We start from the raw sequence: 17,668 nt of genomic DNA, 5'->3' as shown, positions 1-17,668 counted from the left end.
CAAAGTCAGACAGCAAGTATTCCTTTCTATCTAAATCTGGGAGGCTAAATCCAGATTGCTGGGCTCGATAATTGTGCCGTTAAATGTGGACAAACATAAGCGGTCTCTTTTAATGCCGTCTGTCCTCGTGGGACCCCGTCCGTAACGGACGTCGTCCTAATCTCACCAGTAAACGAGCGCTTTTAAGCTGCGCTATGGAGCAATCCAGTGCATTTTCCTCCCTTATGTGGCTTTCTTTAAAGTGCTTAACCTAATCTCAGCTGTCTTTTAAAGACACAACGAGTCGGAAACTAAAGGAGGAGTGAATGAGACGGGATCAGACCAGAGGAGTTCCTCAGGGTGACGGAGTTGCTCTTAGATTCAAACGAACATGAACGGACAAAACTGTGAACATACAGAAACCAGAGCAGTGGATTTAGAAAATACTTACTCTCTTTTTGTCAAAGTCTAAATGCAAATACACTAAACAGATATTCCAACTTCAATATTTCAGCTTAAGCAGCAGTGGAAATAATTGTTTCTTCTTTAAAAATCCCAGATCAGGTTAAAGATTTTACACATTTTGTATAAAATACCATGAGGTTTTGACTCAGGATTTCCTCATAATGGGAGCTTTTAGCGCTATGAACATCTAAAAAAGCTGCTCTGTGAGCTTCAAACTGAGGACATCCCTGTAATACACTAATGTACTTGGCAGAGTAGGTGTCCATGGATAAAACCTGAACTAAAAGGTGTAAAGGCCTTATTGGGCAATTGGGTTACTGCTGTAACTCTAATTGGAGAATAACAGCGGCTAAATTTATCCTGTCAAACCAATAAGGTTATTTCTTTTGCATCTAGACTGAGATGCATGCTCACTGTTGTCTTCATGTCCATCACAGTTACAGGCTTTCTCGCACTAGAACCGAACTTTCTAGTCAAATGAACTGTTGTTAGATTAAAACAGAGAAAGTTGCTTAGAAAACTTGGTTTATTTGGGGAGGTTTGAATGCTAATCAAACTCTGATGTGGAACAAAAAAGCAAAATCTGCTCCGCCTACAAACTTAGGACTTGTTTCGATTAAAGTGAACTCTGGCACAGTTCGAATGCATATGTGAACACCAAGCAAACCAGAGAATGCTCCAAAAGCAGGAAGCAGACTACAGCGCAAGGCATTCTGGGTAAATACAACCAAACGAAGCGTGCGAGTCTAGCGCTAGCAGGAGAAATGGCTCATGGTCTTTTGTAGGATTTCTTTTACCTTTTTTCTTTTCCCAAAGGACAAAAAAAATCCTACAACTGTTAATTTCTACGCTGCTTCACGTCTTCTTTTGAGGTTTCTGTGTCGTTTCCTTCAGTGGTTCTTGGTGCAGCGCCACCACAAGTGAGGGGGTGAACAGGTAATTCAGAGGGTCTGGATCATTTGACACATTGCTGTGTGAAATCAAACCACACCAGGTGAAAATGTAACAAACGCTGCAATTTTGGTCCTAATCGAACATCTACCGGGCTGTCAGGTGCGATAATACGTAAAAACAAGGTTTAAAACAGACATTCACAGAGAGTCCTACCAACATGTTTACTCATTTATGAATAAATTGGGGATAGTTCATACCCTTAACGTTGTATACTTTGATAAATCTAAATCCAGGTGCTTTTGCTTTTGTTTTTCCTTATTCAAAGAACAAGTACAGTGATAAAACTCCATCAAGACAGTTTTGTGTCTTGATGGAGTTTTCTCTGCTGAAACTTGTGAGGTTTATGAGATTGTCTGAATTAGCAGATGAAGCAGTGATAGAATCACTCTCACAAACAATCACCCTCAGTCAGCCAAACTGTCGGCCTACCTCAGTGCCCTGCTGAGCTTGTCGTAGTTCATCTGTGGTTTACACTTCCTCGCCCCCCACAGCCGGGCCACCTCGTCTGGGTCCTTGATGACGAACTCCCCATAGTCGCCTTGCCACGCGATGACATCATGATACTCCTCTTTCCTGAGCAGCTCCAGGATGAAGTGCCACAACTGGATCTGCCTGGACCCGGGGCTCGACTCTGGCTTGTAGGCCCATTCTGGAAAGGCGAACCCTGCAGCAGACAGAGCAAAAGGGTGAGTAGGTGGGACCTGAACTTTGCCTGAAACCATAAAGTGGCAGCAATGATCTCCAATGTGGGGTCTTGAAACAATCGGCGTATGCTCGGAGACATTCAATTTGCTGGCAGATGATGGAAAGCAGTGCATGTTGTACTGTTGTGTATTGGAATAATAATAATAATAATAAAAACATTTAAGAGGTTCAACACATGCAGCGCGCTTAAAGGACTCAAACTGTGATTTATCCAAATTTATTCAAGCAATATTTTCAGTATTGGCTTTAGAAATGGACTACCTTATTTCTTTTTAACTCAGATTCAAGTTACATTTTACCTCCTCCTTTGGTATCGTCCTGCTGTGATTTTTTATTCGCTTTGGACTGGAGAGGCACTAAATTTAAAAGAACTAGAGCTGCACAATATGTTGCATTATTAAAGGGCTGCAATATGACAATCATAAAGGATTGCTTGGATGCAATATTTGTTGAGTTAATGTATTTTAACTTTCACGCATTCACACTACTGATATAGTAATAAACTCGGTCAGCTTCATGGACTTTCATTTTAGATGCTAAAGTTTCCAGAGAGTTGTGAAGAACTAACAATAACTGTCACAATATTCAACAATGCTACTGCAATGCTTTCCTAATATGTTATTGTAAAAAAAAAAAAAAAAAAAAAAAACAAAACAAAAAAACCCCCTGGAAAACAAATATTAAATTAACTGTTGAAACTGAAACGGGTAGACTTGGATATGAGGAAGAATAAATCTGAACACTCAGTCTTTCACTGAATGCAAATATTGTTAATTGTGTCACAAACTGTACAACAAGGGTGTGACTTTCTGATGGCATCACAATTTTCATTTTGTACAATTCAGATTTGATATAGGTTTGCAAAACAAAGTTTAAGTACTTTGGGAACACCGGAAATGTGCAGAGCCAAATTACGCCAAACCATCCTGCAAGTTTTTCACTGAGACAACTGTGCTCCAGCTTTGCCAAGAAACTGAATGAAAGTTTGTCACTGCCTTAACCAAAACAACCAGAGACACCAACACAATAACATCTGACGCTACTTGCAAAATGGTCATCTAAACATGGCTAAATGTTTAACATTTAAACCTGAAAGCGACACTTTAATGTCTCCATTTTTCATTCCGTCTTATGACGGAGACTGGAAAACACTGTCAGGGTTCTTTGCACATCTATAGATTGAAGTAGAAATAATTTTTAATCAAAAATTGACTTTGAATTGAATTTTGAGAAAGTGAAAGATTCCCAACATATGAAATCAATAAATATTACAGCAGCAGCAACAACAACCTATATGGAAAGACGTTCATTCTAAGTATTACAGATGATCAACTATAATGGGGAACTTTGAGGTCAAAGTTTTCACTGATCACATTATGAGGTCAAGCTTGTTGTGCTTGACCTCATAGCTTCCTGTTGGTGGCAACGTCTGATCTGAACTATATCTGTTCAGCAACACCAGCGTGAAAAATGCTGAGCGAAACTAAACCTTAATGAACAAACAACCAAACAAAACTCAGTCAGGGTGTGCAGCTCTGTGTTCGTCTTAATCACGACTCTCATTGACTTTTCTAAACCACTTCCCCATGCTGTCATTAGGTCACCGCCTCGCCACAGCAGCTCTCTGCAGGAAACACACACACACACACACACACACACACACACACACACACACACACACTCTGAAACTCCAACTGAAAGTCGTTGTGTAAGTGGGCTTTCATGGAAGGGGTAGGTGCTTGAAGAAAAAAAAAAAAAACCTTTCCACCTCTCCTCCACCTCTTTCCTCTTTCAGGCAGTCACTCTTTCCCCTGACCAGAGGAAAACAACATGGCCAGTCATCCCTCCTGTCTATCCCTCCATCTCTCTCTGTTTCTCTCTCTCTCTTCACCCTCCGCTTGAAGGAAACGCAGAATCGGAGGCGCAGAATGAGACCGTAGGCGAGGGTATATGACTGTTTTCATGAGCATGTGTGCGCCCAAATGCACGAGCCTGAAAGAGTTTATGTGCCATTGCGTGTGTTTAAAAATGTTTGTGCAAGTCTCCCACCAACATTCTGTTGCCTGGGTGGTCAATAAATCTGACACGACTGAGCAAAACAAACTATTGGAGCGTAGTATATTGCCAAATTTTGCCTGGACTGGATTTTATTTTAGCTACACTCACACTGATGGCTCAGAGATTAGAAATACAAGGTTGGCCAAGACAAAGAAATATAACCCATCCTGCTTGAATGTCATCTGCAACACATATGGATACTTGTTGTTGCAAAAAGCATCAGATAAGAGGATGAACAAACGGATGAATTTGCATCAAAGCATCCTCCAAATCTGTTGGCACTTCTGGTAGAGATGAGTAGCAGAATCTCACGGCGAATCTTGACAGAGTTTATTTATTAAGTAGGAAAAAGAAAGTCATTTTGTGGTCATTTTAAAAAAATCTCAATTAAAGAATTCAGATTTATTTAACAACCAAAGTTTTTTGTTCCTCCGGAAATCTAAAAATGGCTGGAATCAAATTTCTTTCACAACCTATTCAAAATGGGAAAAATAAGAAACTAGACATTAAAGTAAATGTGTGTTTACATGGTAAGAAATGTAATAAAAACATATACTTGTTCAAACTTGTACATTTCTACAGTCTGACAAAAACACTGAAAAGTGTCAAATAAGTCTGAATGCCAAAGTTCATGTTGCCTCCACAAAACGTGAGCAGGTCAGAGGGGAAAACCGTCTCCAAAGCTTATTCAGCATAGAGAAAAGACTCCAGAATAACTACTAGATGATATTATCTAAAAGAAACCTGGATAAAAAAACAACCTCTTTTGTCCTACCATCATAAACATAATCATGCAATATTTGCTAAAGTCTGCTAAGATTCAGCTGGAACAGTCTGTGGTGGTCAGATTGAGATTTCTGGAACAAAAGCGTTCCATGTGGGTCTCGTGTGAAGAAAGGTTAAAAATGTGGAAAGTGTTTAACCAAACAAGTAGGAAAATCTAAAATGAACACCAAACCTATTATCCTTCAGGCACATTCTTGAAAACTGAGAAGAGTGGACGGTGTAAAATGTTATAGGAGTAGAGTAAGTGGTTTCCCACTGAACTGACAGGATAGTTGTCAAAACTTCATGTTTTAGTATTCACCAAATCATTTTTTTGGAAAGCCGCATATTCATATCATTTTTTTGTAGAGTGTAAAGTTGAAATAATGCTTCCAAAGCAGCCAATCCAGAAGCTGCATTCATTTTTCCTGGGTGCTGATTGGCTGTACCGCAATTAACAGCTTCTGTTGGGGTGCTAGGACGGTTTCATATTGTATATATTAAATTATTGTCATCAAAATATGCCGTTATAAGCATTTATTTCTAGGTACTCATAGATTATAAACCGTTTGGGTCGCTAGCCTGCAACCTGCTGCTTTACAGCGGCAGCTTGCCAAATATAGCACGACTTACAATACAAACTTCCTGTAAGTTTCTTCTCAGCCCTTGAAAGTTTTTCTTTTCTCAATTTCCCACGCACAAGGGTTAAGAGGGCATAAAAAATACTTTTCATTACTCACATTTTTGTATTAAAATGCAGAAATTTTAATACAGAAATTCATGCAGAAGTTCATGGATGGCTGTGGTCTTCAACCGTAACAAATACCGGGAGTCGAGTGTATTCAAATTTAAGGTTAGATTTTAGTCTAAAAAATTAATCTGTTCTTGCAGTAAACTTTTTATTAAGACTTCAAATATGGTGAGCAACTGTGACTTGATTAGTAATTAAACTTGTACATATTTATCCAAGAGCTAAGAAGTTAATAAAACTACAACCTTCAATATCATCATAGAGCAAAATAAACATGTTCAAAACACAGATGGATGCAATTTATTACAGTATTTTTTTATGTATTCCTGTGGGGTTTCCATTGTTATTTATTTAGCTAATTATACATTTCATTTGAAAATCCAGGAAAAGATTAATAATGAAGCATTATGAAGTTCAGAGAATCCAAAAGCAGAGTCGTGATGGATAAACGGGACTAAATCGTCAGATTATGGATGTCCAGGCGTCAGTGGACTCTCTGGACGACGGCCTGCAGCAGAGATGGGTAGCCCTGATAATCTCTTCTGTCCTAACCATTTAAGAACCATTGCATAACACGAAACAAGGCTGATGGCAAACTTTCGTGTATATAAAAATCTGCTTAATGCCTTCCTACTCAGTAAGGAGCCATTTCTCATCATGATTATGCTGTGTTTTCCCTCCACAGCGATCTATCTGCAAAGCATGGTCAATGAATCACAAACACCTACTCACAAGTCATTTTGTGATAGAAAATAAAGATTTCTGATGTTACTCAAATTATGTATGAGATCCCTACACATTTTCCATGCTCACCATAGCAGCTAAAGCTACAATTAAGAGCGTCTGGACCTAAACTATGGGTCTTTGTCCTTGTAAGTTACATGTGAAATGTCCATCTGTGAAAAAAAAATAATAATAAAAACGTCAAACTGTCATCTGTAGTTTCTAAGACTTTCCAGGGCTGCATATGTAGGTGGCAGTTAACATGCAAATGACAAAGTCACTTTGTTTCCTTTTTTCCCTTTTTCTCACCCTACTCCTCCTCCTCCTGTCTTGCACGCATTTACATTAAATCAGGAGGCACAACCAAACAGAGTGAGGCATCACAACACATTTTCCTGCAAAGACTTGAAGACAGCAAAAGAGAAATGGCGATTATATTTTACAATGATCGAGATCGGCTCAAACTGAAGAGACTGGTCATATCTCCATCTGGCTGGAATGAATAAATGAAGAGTGCTGACCACATCTTCACCACTAACCCTGACGTGTTGCTGTTAAACAAGACAGCTGCTCCACTGAAGCCAACATGGGATGACTGTGCCGGGTGTGTAGCTGTCTGCATGTAAAGCAGGGAGCTGTAAAAAAAAATAAGCAGAGCTTCTCAAACAAACACCAGATGAATATGGCATGAAAAACAGCTTCGTGGGTTTTCAGCTGCTATGCAGACACTGAGCAGTTAGCTGGTCTTTTGTGCATATGCAATCATCTGTTTCAACTTTGGCAGAGAAACTTACTGAAAGTGAGGGAAAAGTACCCAGAATACTTGGTGGTTTTGCAGTTCTGGAAGAAAAGTTCTTCAACGTTTTTCTGGAGTTAAATTTGACAGCTACTTCCCCCCCCCACCCCCGCCCCCCGTTCTGCAAAGGTTAGTGTGAAATGCCCACAAAGCTGCACTGGCGCCAATTAATGTTTGATCTAAAATGAAGGCAATTTCCAAAGACAATTTGTTGTACTGACATAATCTTACATTTGTAAGATAAAATTGTGGTGGAACGCGATGCTGCTCATGGTTGTAGCATGTTGGAGCAGCTCTGTTATTTTAGTTCTGACTTGTTCTTTTTGTAGACTTTTGTTCATAATGGGTTTAGCTGAGGCATTGCATGTTTGGACAATTATTGCCTCTGGTTTTGGATGTTGTGCACCTGGAAGGATTTTTGCTCTTACTTTTTTTAAAATTACTTTTGGAGAGTTGCTACGATCTCTAAAAATGGCAACAAGGTATTTTTTCACAATTGGGAACAGCAGATTACCATCTCAAAAGCTCAATTAATACCTGAACTATGACCCCACATCCTAAAGGAGTTTAAAATGAGTTTCATGGATGCAGAGCAGGACCAAAGAGCAGAGACAGATGGAGGAAGTTCAAACTATTTCTTATGTTTACGGTGCATTTATCATATCACTTTACATTTGTCGTGATAAATTTCCCATCATAAGAATTTTGATTTATCATTATCACAATAAATTACAACTATTGTTTTTAAAAAAACAAAGTTAAGTCTGAAGGAGAGGTCTGAGAAGGTTTTTCTAGGACATGTTGAGACTTTCAGTAGATAACAGGAAGGATGAATGTATTATAGCAAAGACACGCTGTTTTACTGTTTTGAACTCCAAACCTCTGTGATGGAACATACTTGATTTGGATCAACATCCTCTAAAGAGGATAGTAAGCAGCCAAACAGCAAATATTTTGGATCTGATACGATCCTCCGTAATCGAGGTGGTTAGGGACAAAAAACATCCATGGACAGCTAAAATTCGCAAATAGTTTAAAACACCAAATAATACACATTAATACACACAGTCAAAACTGTCTTACCGCAAAATCTAATTTATACAATGTTTCTCATTACCGCTCTTAGGGGCACAACCAATCAGCGGTAAGGAAAATTAATGCCCTCTGGCTTGGCTAATATTTTAGATATGCTCTATGAACAACAGAGCAAATCAACAGGTTTTCCAGTTATGATTTGGGGTTACATCCCACAGAAAACTCACCAAATAAGAGGATCTGCAAAGCGACGGTGGTCATAGGATTGATGGATGGAAGGATAATTATGTTACTGGGGAAAATATTTTAAGTAAATTCTAAATCTTTATTGAAAACAATCCTAAAATATGTCATAAGTTGAAGAAACAAGTAAGGACCCAAGTTAAATGATTAAGCCAATAAACCTTAATTACCAAATATTAATCTAGAATCAATATGCATTCGGTACGTCGGATGATAAGAGCTCAGCAAAACAATCCAGTGACACCGTCCTTGAAACTATTTCATTTAGTCGCATGCGTGTCCCTAAAAATAGAGCGGAGCCCTGATGAGTTCCCGTCATCAGCAGCGACATAAATCAAAAACAGAGCCACACGGTTCAGGTGTGTGTTTATATAGCAACTGTGCAAACACGTGCCAGGATGTTGTGTACTTTGTATAACTCATCACAAAGCAGTAAATCAAAGAGGGCACATGTTAAGTGTTTTTCTGTGCTGGTGGAAAAGCAGAGCAGAAAGAACAATCAACACCTCCTTTTAATGAACCCGAGTGTGTGGGAGAGATGGAAATTAAGCTATAGGCTCTGTGCAACAGTTGGACATGCTGTGGTCTGTAAGGCTGAAAAACTAAGCTAAGCCAGAGAGGCTCTAAACCAGCTTTATATCTGGTGGTCTGAAGGGGACAATTTAAGGTGGTAAACCTTTATAGTAAAGAGGTTGATGGCAAATACTGCAGGACTCATCAGTTCTGGATGGTTATACTTTATGCCTTCTGCTACATAATAAACATTCAGCAGAAAATAAGAGCAAATAAGAGCATTTCTTTCATTAGCTGTTCAGCTGTAAATCCCAGTCCACCTTCAGGATCGTTCTCAAATACAAAAAAAGTTTTTAAGCCCTCTTTAGGTGGTTTTGCCTTGTCTGAAAAAAGATGGAAACACGTTTTCTGAAGATGTTCAAACTTTCCCACCAGTCCAAACCTCCCTATGGTGGAGTCCAGACCTTACGGTGCAAGGTACTCCAGCCTAATGAACATCTTGGTCATTTCGGCCATGTAAAACATCAACATCTGATGAAACCACAACTGGTCGATTCCCTCCAAACCAGTAGATGGAAACAAGTCAAATTCGCATTTTCCTACTCCATATTTGGTAACATTTTGTGAAGAGGGAAGTTGTGTTCTTGTCTTCCTGTTTCCATCAGCGGTTCTTGGTGCAGCGCCACCACAGGTGAAAAGTGTGACAGGTTTCTCAAAAGATTTGGTTGGTTTGACACAGTGTAGCGTGAAAGCAAATTGCACCAGCTGAAAATGTAACAAATGTCGCAAGTTTGGTCCCCAATCCAACCGAGTCAACTGGACTATAAAATGTGGAAACACCCTCAAAGCCAACTTATTTCAGTATCAGTGAAGTGCTCAAAATTAAGTCAGAAGAAAAAAGGAAGATATTTGCGAGGAAGCAGTATCTTCCACGATCAGTCTGACGCTCTTTCAGGCTTCAAGAGAGAAAAACTTAAAGCAGGTAACGATAAGGCTTAACGAAGAACAGAAAAGTTGCTCCGTTTCATCCTTAAAGCATAAACTGTCCGTGTTCGGTCCATCAACCGGACAGAGCATTTCCAGTAAAGTTTTCATAGAAGATAACTGAATCTTTTCTGCTTTTTCATCAATTTTTTTCTTTACTGAAATCAAAACTCCTCCTTGAGCCTAAGTTCAAAGTAAAAAATTAGTTTGGAGAGGCAATACGGCCTGATGCACGAGCTCTGTGTGTGTGTGTGTGTGTGTGTGTGTGTGTGCGTGTGTGTGTGTGTGTGACAAAGATGGTGAGGATTATGTTTGGAGGAATGTTGAGAGAAAGAACAGGTGTCTTTGTCCGTCCGTTCAGCTGAAGTCCAGCCCGGCCAGATCTGTCCTGACTAACCCTGGATCCACTATCACACTCACACAGATCCGTTTCATCAGCCTCATGCACCCCAGAGGAGAATTTCAGGAGGGAATTTTGGGAATCTGTGTTTTTCAGGCCGAACAGCAGGATGAAGAGGAGCAGCGGGGAAGAGCCTGCAGAGCATGACATAACCCCCACCACCACACTTAACCTCTCTGACCTCCACTCTCCCTCTCTTTGGCTCCTTTCCACCCTCACCCGCCTCCCTCCCTCCCCAGGGGAGACACCAGATAGCCATTACGGCCTGAATGCACGAGCCCGACACACACACAAGCACACACTCTGCATCAATAATGTAGAAACCGGCGTGGAGCGTTGACGATAGGGGTGCGCCTAATCTCTGCCCTGGGACACCACCGAGAGAAAGCAAGTGCGTCAAGAAGTGTGTGTGCGTGTGTGTGTGTGTGTGTATGTGTGTGTGTGTATTGTGAAGTGGGACAAGTGAGGGGCAGGTGGTAGAACAAAGCAAAGCGAGCAAAGAGATGGAGGATGGAGGGAGGGGTTGGAGTGAAAGAGAAGAAGGCAAGATGAGATGGGGTGAGCTCTAGGACAAGAAAAAGAACAGAAGAGAGAAAGAACGAGGGATGGGGGAGGGAGGTCTGGGAAACAAGAGTGGGAAGAAAAAGAAAGTATGACAATGGTGAGTGTGGGAGAAAAGTGAGTGAGAGGGGGTGGACGGAGGGAAGGAAGACGGAGGGAGGAGGAAAAGAGGGGGATTAAGGGAGCGATGAGATCATAGCTCATCTGGTAGTCTGTTGTCATTCCAGGTCAGATTGCTGAGATCTCCCCCTCCTTCTCTCCCTCTTCTTTACTCCATCCATCTCTCATTCCCGCTCTCTTTCCCTCCTCTGAGAGTACAGATGACCCTCTTCCTCTTTGTGATCCTGGTAGCAGACTTTGAATACCGTTGCTATTCCAGCTATGTGTGGCGCTCAGCGTGTAAAAACAGTAAGAGAGAGCGGGGAAGATTAATTGAGAGTGAGAGAATGAACAAAAAGGAGCAAGAGAGAAAAAAGAAAGGGTGAAAGAAAGAAAGTGGAAAGGAGCAACAGTGTGCTGAAGGAAAGTGCAAAAGACTGCGAGCAAAAAGACAGTGAAAGAAAAAAAGAGAGAGAACAAATAAAAAGAAAGAGCAAAGAGCAAAAAAAAGTGACTTAATAAAACAAAAAACAAATGATCAGCAAATGCCCTGAAAATGTGTGAAAAAGCAGCCAAGGTTCTAAAAATATCTTCAGAAAATAAAAAAAACCTGTCGATTAATGCCACTTCTGTTAAAAAAAAGAAGCAGAAATAAAAAATAAAAAAACACAAAGAATGTAAGACTTGCACAATACTGCAACCTGAGAGCATTCTTGTTTCCAAGTAAACTTGTTTTGTTGATTGTGGATGATTCATGGATTTCACACGTCAGCAATTTCCTCAATTTCATATTTAAATAAAAGGTGTCACTGCACTTACCTCATCGCTAATCTGTGGTCGATCTCAAAAACTAAAACTAAAGCTGACAACCAAACATACTACACTCACAACTAAGGTTAAAATTCAAGACAAAACCAGATTTAAAATAAAGCAAAGTTTCAGCTCCTGTATGTTGATGTAAACAACACAATGATAATCTCAGATAAACACTTCTGGATTTTAAACAAATTAAAAATGCAACTTTCGTACTAAATAATCCAACACCTAATAGGCATCGTGATTAAAAATTAACATCTGATGTCTGCATTAGCGCCTTAGCACCGAAGTGTCACAGAGGGCAAGTCCTGATGGGAAGGAGGCAGAGACAGACGGGCGGTCAGACAAAGTATTAGTGAGAAAAGAGACGAGGAGAGAAGAGATTCCCAGAGCTGTGAGTCCGACTCAGCAGCAAATCAACTGACAGGGCCATGCCAAAGTAACAGGAGAGTTGCAGACTCAGGTTTTTTTTTTTTTTTAATACAGGGCCAGGGCCTCTGAACAGCCATTAGCGGCAACCGGCTGGCACTGTACGACTTTAACCACACTCAGCTTTAGCGTGGATGTGGGATATGAGCACTGTGCATGGATGAAGGAGGTGAGGTCACCGTCTGATGTCAGAGTGTTCATGAAAGCACTCAAAGTTAGGACTTTTGTATTCAAGCACACAGATTTTTTTTTTTGTCTCATCTTTCAGATATTTTGAAAATGAAAAGGCAGAAACTCAAGAAACTCATAGGATGGAGGGATGATGAAGACTGGAAGGCTTTGAGATAGAAAGTAAGAGTGATGGGAGAGGAAGGAGGGAGGACAGAGGTGGGCTTGCTCGGCAGGAGGAGGAGGGTAATCAGAGCACATATGCCTAAATCCCAAAGTGTCTGGGCTCTTCCCACAAGTCCATTAAAAATTCATTAGGCCAATATTAGACAAAGACTGAGAATGAGTCAAACAGAGAGAAAGAAAGGCAGACAGAAAAGTGAAAGAAGAAAATGAGAAGTTAACCTTTAGTTTAAAACTACTCAGCATGCAACCAATTAACCTGCCATTTAGTTACAATTTATGTATATGGTGCAGATTCACCACTTGTTTTCTCAAGGCTCTTTAAAAGTAAAAGCAACAAAAACAATCAGGTTCTATGCAGAAATTTCAAAACTAGAAGAAAAAGTCCGACAGCGTCAGTTCGCTGACTTTGCAGCAATCTCTCTTCCGATCGAATGCGTAACAACAGTCAATCGATTCAACTGAGTGATTAACTTTGCAGCAATTCCTCATTCTGGATATGTAGCAATAGTTGAGAGGAAGAAACCAGAACCAGAAAGTGTGAGCGGCCGACTGCGGTTTGAGCAAACTTATTGGTTTTTCTACACCTCTAACTTTATTTGAGTAGTTTATAACTATGAAAAGGTTAAAAAGATGTTGAAAGTTAGGCACCATCTTTAACTGCTTCTGTGGCAAGTTCTGTGCACATTATGTGATTGATTGAATCTGGGTATCTGGTATCCAAGCCCTTTTTCACTCTTGACTATGACATTCGGCGTTTGCTGCAGAGGGCTAAAGTGGCCAGACCTGCTGTTCTCCACATATAAGCTCTGAATACAGCAGAAAGGCAGGCAAAACACAATCCATTTATTCTCTACACATTTAAAACAAAGCCTGAAGCAGAAAAATAAACTTTTCTGGTTGTGAAAGTGAGCTGAATGATGTTGTGATTACCAACAAGTCGTATCAAAACAGAGGATTTTGTTTGGAAAATATTATAAAGCTCTGAATGTTCGATGAAATGTGTCATCAGAACATCATAGTAGCTTTCTTAACACAGTTAGCATGTGTTGGAGCCGTAGGTTGTGACTGACCTGCAGAAACAAAAATATCTGCTGCTGTCATCAATAGGGAGAATGAACATGTGAGGTAAAACAGCAGCTACCTAAAACTTAAGACCTAATCTTCAAATTGTCTGCATGAAAAGTCAAAAATATTAAGTTTTACTGTGCAACTTTACATAAGAACGCTAGGCTTCAAGTTAAACCCAACCCAGAAGCTCAAATAGCTAAAAACCAGTCAGTGTAAAACCAAATAGTTTCTCCTTTTACTGGACCAGTTACTAAAAACATATGGCTATTTAGTAGAAGAAAACCATTTTTCACAGCCAAAGCCTTGTACATGAAGGAACATGTTAATGTGTCCATGAAAAATGCATGCGTGTTTTGCTTTGTCACTGCAAAGAAAGAGCTGAATAGAAATAAATATGAGGCCGGCAGAGAAACAGAGGATGTTCAATATGGTAAGTTGTTTTAGTCATTTTTGCAGCCAATGTTTTCTAAAAGAAAAATAAACTTTTTAAACTGCTTGCAAAGATAAAGAAATGTGTTGAAGTACTTACCAGATTGCACTCCCTCTGTTCCTCTGCCTGTCTCATATTTCCTGGTACTGAGCTCATCGTTTGCAATGACGAGGCAAACATGCATGCAGATTCATGCACACACCGACTCTCATTAACCCATGAAAATATATCTTCTCTTCTATTAGAAACACTCCAATAAGCAGAAGAATTTTTTTAATTTGGACTGACTGGTTAAAATCAGCACAAAAGATGAACTTATGAAGATTTCTGGTTAAGTATTGGGTAGTAAAATTGTTCAGAGGAATAGATGGTTATATCTGGCTGTGCATTGATTGCAGTTTTCTGGCTGTTAGCCAATTACCAATCTTTAAAAAGATAAATAAATTCTTCCAGTGATGGGATCGGACCACAATTTCCCTCAAAGGATTTCAGTCTGAGCATCACTCGAGTGTCATGACGGGCTGAACAAACATTAAACACGGAACATGTAAGCAGAGAGTAGGGAGGTTGCTCCACTAATTGTAGAAGTCATCACAGTCCAGCATCCTCCATAGGCTCTAAAGCAGAGCGTGGAGAGAACAAGGACTGCTCCGTGGCTTTGGAAGGGCTGAAAATAGCAACGCACACACTAACACACACACACACACTGGAGTCATTGTTCACCAGAGAGAGCAAAAACACAACTTGGATGGAGAGAAGAGGGGAAAGTACAGAAGCGATGGAGGAGGAAGAAGAGGGGGAGACGCGGCACAAGTGGGACAGAGAATGAGAAGGACATGATGTAAGATGAACAATTTGGCCTCTCAGCGTCTCTCATCGCTTCTCGAAACGCTTCTCCCAGTGAACAGACTGGAGTCTTTTCCAGGAAAACGAGGGGCGGAGCGAGAGAAAAGAAAAGAGCAGAATCCAGGGGGACCTTCAATCCCAGAACAAGAAGGACTCCTTATCTAGATGAAACGATGACAAAACAGGTGACATAATCTGAAAGAGTTGCACAAGATTTCTAACGTATGACTTAGGTGAAGCAAAAACATCGCACGTAAGAAGAAGTTTGATGAAAAAGAATATGGCTGCACAAACGGTTCAAAATCTTGAAAAAAGTTCTCTATAAAATATTTTCAGGCGTAAAAAATGGATGATCTGCATATTAAGCACTTAAACTTTAATGAACAGCACCTCTTCTTATTAACAGCCAGTACATCTACGGTAAATATTTAAACACCTAAGAGGAGACTGCTGGGTCCTAAAAGGGCCCAAGACCTTTTAGCATGGAAGTTTAAGTCAGGCCTGAAGTGTTGAATGTGTTTTACCGCCATGTGTACGAGACGCATATTTCTGGTCGGGGTCAAAGTTGGTGCCAACTGGCCTGTACGACGGTGGGATGAGCAGCAGCACTCTAAGCAGCGTCACTGCTGTCACTTGGCTGATTATACGATGCAGCCTTCCTGTGAGTAGGAACACAGTGATCCCACGCTGAGCCACCTCTGTTTGGTTTGTGTGAATCACCAAAGGGAAACAGAGGCAGCTTAACAAGAATGTTGACTGATGTGTGAAAAGGACTCCAGTCTGTTGATGAGAGGATGATTTTAGGCTGTGGGGAACAAGGCGTGCAGCTCATACCCACAGGACTCAACTAAATACATACAAAGAGCAAGGCGAACATCAGCGCATGCACCAAGAGGTCTTTATAATAACAGACCAGCACTAAAAATGCATCATTCCTTTAGAATGATGCAGTGATTGGAAATGTGAAGAAATACGAAGGGGAATTCAGCGACAAAATCTGATCTTCTGACTTCAGAGTCTTGGCCTGCAACTAACAATTATTTTAGTATGTGATTATTCTATTCATTATTCTGATGAATAATTGGATGAAATGGATACATTAAAAGAAAATAAATTGTTCAATTCCTCTTTAAAATAAGAAAATAATCATTTATTATTGCCTAAAATGCAATAATGTTGCATTTCTTCAGTGAATCTGAATCGGGTGAAGCTAAAACATTCAAAGGTGTTTTAATCTCTAATGCAAAATGCACATATCTGGTACAGTTTTGTCTTTATTACTGCTCTGGTTGTGTTGTTTTTTCAGCAAATAGTCTTCTTTTTCTCCAGTTAACGATTAATTGATAACTAAATTAACTGATGATTATTCCGATATTTGAGTCATTGCGATTAATCAGATTAATCGTTTCAGCCCTAGTAACAACATCAGTGTTCGGTATATTCGGCTGTAAGTAAAGACGGCTTAAAGCTATTTATATTTAGTATCAATGGGGTTTATAAAAATGAAGCAAAATGTTTATTCCACCACTTAAAGACATGTCTGATTTAGGCTGAGAGAAGGCGAGAGAGAGCAAGACGTCAACAGCTAAAAGTGTGGCTGAATTTTCTTCTCACAAGTAGCTACTTTTTTTTTTCTTCTTCTGTTTAGGTTTCTTCTGCTGGATTTGGAAATTTTGGAAGTCTTTAATGAAATCTTAGAGTTATGTTCTCTAGAGACATCAGACTGAGATTTTAAAATATCAAGTCCATAATCACTTAGTCTGTTTGAAATCGTTCACACACAGTGATGTCACCTGTGCTTCCAATATACATAATTAATGACCACTTAAGGCAGTAATGCTTCTCATTTCCCGGCCTGCGCTGTGGAACAACTGTTAAAGCTTTTGGTTTGGAGCAAGCATGACCTGGGTTCGAATTCTGGTCAGGGCAAAATCTGCACCGAGTTCTCCATACCCATTTATGCATTAACTCTGGGTACTTGAGGCAAAAAAGAGAAGGGAAATAGGTTAATTGTCCTCTCTAAATCGTTCTTTGGTGTGAGGGTGTCTGTGTACCCCGGCACTAATAGCTGGTTATAGACACAGACCCCGATGCAAACCTAGTGGGAGTGAGTGGATAAAGAACCTGGGTGGATGTTCTCATGTCATCTTATGATATAGTTCCTAAATAAAAATGGGGATCGTCTCAAATTGATTAGAAAATAGGTTACAAAACCCAGATCTGTGGATCTCTAGAAGAGATATTGAACATTCTGCAAACAAAACTATAGATTTATCAATGGTAATCATACAAAAAAAGAACCAATAAACCGCACTTGATCCAATCTCAGACAGTCTGGACAACTGGACTTTCTGCATGTAATCACACCCATAAACAAGCTTGGTGTGTATACAAGTGTGTGTGTTCTCAGGAGAGTGTTAAGAACAGCAGAATAATATTGTGTCAGCAAGAGAAAAGTCCTGTTGCTCTCAAGGTGCTGGTAGGTATATTTACTCTCACCAAAGTGACACACTGCTCCCAGGACATTAACTTCTCTCCTTGGTGTCTCCTTGGATCAAAGCACGCACGCACGCACGGACACGCACACGCCCACTATGAACTGCACTGGTGCAAGTGGAAAAGAGCAACGCCTATCGTCTTACTGGAACCAATAAAGTTCACAATAAAATCAAATTCTTATTCAAGCCCCTTTTA

General features: G+C 40.1%; 1 protein-coding gene across 3 annotated transcripts in view; it reads right to left on the bottom strand.

Annotated features, from left to right (window-relative positions):
* The window catches only part of erfl3 (Ets2 repressor factor like 3), a 62,190-nt gene that overhangs the window by 12,328 nt on the left and 32,194 nt on the right, over positions 1-17,668 (bottom strand). For 2 of the 3 annotated variants that reach the window (XM_007550229.2, XM_016670522.1), the window contains one exon: positions 1,828-2,062. In XM_007550229.2, the coding sequence (XP_007550291.1) occupies positions 1,828-2,062 (235 nt within the window). Of the gene's footprint in view, positions 1-1,827; positions 2,705-17,668 lie in introns of those variants that run through there. The other variant, XM_007550228.2, reaches the window with a different exon arrangement.

Source organism: Poecilia formosa, unplaced genomic scaffold (assembly GCF_000485575.1).
Source record: "Poecilia formosa unplaced genomic scaffold, Poecilia_formosa-5.1.2 Scaffold34, whole genome shotgun sequence".
Taxonomy (NCBI): Eukaryota; Metazoa; Chordata; class Actinopteri; order Cyprinodontiformes; family Poeciliidae; genus Poecilia; species Poecilia formosa.
This window is presented reverse-complemented; position numbering and strand designations above follow the sequence as displayed.